The following is a 2,506-nucleotide window of genomic DNA, read 5'->3' on the forward strand; positions in this document are numbered from 1 at the left end:
AATATGTGTTTTTATTGAACAATATGTGTTTTTATTGAACAATATGTTTTTATTGAACAATATGTGTTTTTATTGAACAATGTGTTTTTATTGAGCAATATGTGTTTTTATTTTTTATTATATTGTGGTATTCACATGACTTTATTGTTTGTAGTGTGTTATTTTGTAGAAGAAGATTTGTTTAGAGCACGATGTTCAAGACAAATTTCCCCTTGGGGACAATAAAGTATACATCTATCTATCTACAATACGTACTGTCGACATGACCTTTTGCAATAACACAAGTATAATATATGTCATATAACAACATAACAAATGTCATTGTTCAGCACGAGATGATCTTAATGTAAAACTTTATCCTTAAAGATGGAGGCTGTAGACATTTGTTTGAGACTACTTGGCTTTTGTTGGTTTTGAATTTTCCATCTTCAGTTTTTTTCCTGAGTTCAGTTAATAAATAAAATAGATAAGTGTTTCTTGGTTGTGCACGGCCAGTCTTATGACTTCAGCTATTTGTAACAGTTCTGTGTTCAGATGACTTCCAGGCATGAGCTGAGGTTCTGGTTTATAAAAAACCCACCCCTCCAGTAGAACAGCTGAGCTGTAAACAAACCAGCAGTTTCTGTGTTTCTAAAAGGAGCTCTGTGCTTTTGGGAGATTACTTCCACTAGATGTACATCCACTAGATGCTGAATAATCTCCGAGACCTCCTCCTCCTGTTGAATCCTCAGGACCGCTGCTGGCTGTTGAGCTCCAGGTTGCTCAGGGTCCTGGTGTTTGTTTGGTTGTTGGGCTGTCCAGAGTCTCTGCTCCCAACATGAGTCATGGGGAGCTGACCCAGAGGGAGCAGGAGCTGCTGAGGATTCGGCGGGACAGCGACACCAAAGCCACCGAGCTGGCAAAGATGGAGAAGATGCTGCAGCAGACAAAGGACCTGCTGGATAAGAAGACAGAACTGAGCTCAGAGAGCAAAGGCTACCAGGAAAACATGGGTCTGTAGCATAAAGGTCATATTTTAAAGTCTTCTTGGTGTTTGTGGTGTCTCAACCTGTTGTTGTCACTCGCTGCAGTGGAGGACCTGGAAGAGAGAGTGCGCTCCAGCAGACGCCACAGGAGGAACTCCCTCCATCACACGCAGATGCTGGAGAGCCAGATGAAGACGGTGAGGGGCGAGTTGGTGGGCACGCTGGACCACCTCCAGGAGCTGAGGAACGTCCTGCAGCGCTCGCAGCAGAAGGCGGAGGAGCGCAAAGCTGCCATGGAGAAGCTGGCAGCAGGGTTCAGGTAAACATCCCGGGCCAGCGTCTGACCCTGCCGACCTCCTGGAACCAGATTCTGCTGAAGAGACTTTACACGGACCAGGACACACACACACACACACATGAGGCTGTGGAAGAGGAGGCTTCACCTGCTTTTACTAACAACTTTAGTTTCTAATAGACTGGATCGTTTGCTCTTGTGTTTTCTTAAATGAATCCAAAATATATAAAATAAAAGATTTAGGAAGTAATCCAGTTCTAGACAGCTGCCACATCTGACTGGTCTTCAAAAACACTAAAACAAGTTCAGCTCTATTTTACTGGTACTGAGCTACGATTTGTTTAGGAGCTGAGAATGATCCCCACACATTCTGTGCTGAACTTTCCTCTCTAGATGTTTGAGGAACAGGTTGTCACTAATCTGGGAGTGAAGATGGACCCTTCCATGAAACTAAACAGTCATGTCAACACGATTGTTAATCCTGATCTGTTTTGTTGTTGTTGTTGTTTTCAGTTCAGGTGACTGTCTAAATTGAAGCACATTCTGTCCAAAAGTAACTTTGAGACTGTAATACATGCTTTCATAACATCCAGGTTTGATTACTGCACTGTGCTTCTTTCTGGAATCACTCAGACCTCCAATGCACATTTACAACTGGTCCAAAATGCTGCAGCCTGATTTTTAACTGGTACAGGCAAGAGAGCACTTTTCTCCAGTTTTGGCTTCCCTTTACTGGCTCCCATTTCACTTCCAAATTTAATTTAAAATCCTTTAATATGTTTGTAAATCTCTTAATAGTTCTGCCCCCTGTTATCTTGCTGATCTGCTGCAGCCATATGTCCCACAGCCTCTCTGAGGTCAGCAGACCAGATGATTTTATGAGTTCCACGCACTCGTATGAAGCTCAGAGGTGACAGAGCTTTCTCTGTTGCAGGTCCAGAACTGTGGAACAAGTCTGGCAGGCTCCCCCACTCACTGTTTTTAAGTCTTGTTTAAAACAAAAAACACTTTTATTCCCTGGTGTTCGATCCAGTGTGAGCTGATGTTAATGTATCTGTATTCTGTAATGTTAGCCATTTAGTTCTTATCTTTACCTCTGTGTATTTATGTACTTTATCCTGTGTTCTTTCCTTGTTTAGTTTTGTTGTACAGAACTTTGGTTGGCCTTGTTGCTGTTTTTAAATGATTTATAAATAAAGTGGTATGGTATGGTATGGTATGGTATGGTATGGTATGGTATGGTATG

General features: G+C 42.2%; 1 protein-coding gene across 1 annotated transcript; it reads left to right on the forward strand.

The window, feature by feature from the left end:
- Positions 1-865: 865 nt before the first annotated feature.
- Positions 866-1,353, forward strand: si:ch73-389b16.1 (coiled-coil domain-containing protein 18). The gene is made up of 2 exons (XM_037675023.1): positions 866-992; positions 1,071-1,353. Exons 1-2 carry the CDS (start codon positions 905-907, stop codon positions 1,286-1,288), a joined length of 306 nt encoding a protein of 101 aa, XP_037530951.1. The 5' UTR covers positions 866-904; the 3' UTR covers positions 1,289-1,353.
- Positions 1,354-2,506: the final 1,153 nt, after the last annotated feature.

The sequence above is a fragment of the Nematolebias whitei genome, chromosome 3, assembly GCF_014905685.2.
Source record: "Nematolebias whitei isolate Nwh7 chromosome 3, NemWhi1, whole genome shotgun sequence".
Lineage (NCBI taxonomy): Eukaryota > Metazoa > Chordata > Actinopteri > Cyprinodontiformes > Rivulidae > Nematolebias > Nematolebias whitei.

What these genes read in the sequence shown, in the direction of transcription:
- si:ch73-389b16.1 (XM_037675023.1), top strand. Translation starts at nt 905, where the DNA reads ATGGAGAAGATGCTGCAGCAGACAAAGGACCTGCTGGATAAGAAGACA. An exon ending in AGGCTACCAGGAAAACATGG is followed by an intron (nt 993 to 1,070) that starts GTCTGTAGCATA and finishes CACTCGCTGCAG; the next exon opens with TGGAGGACCTGGAAGAGAGA.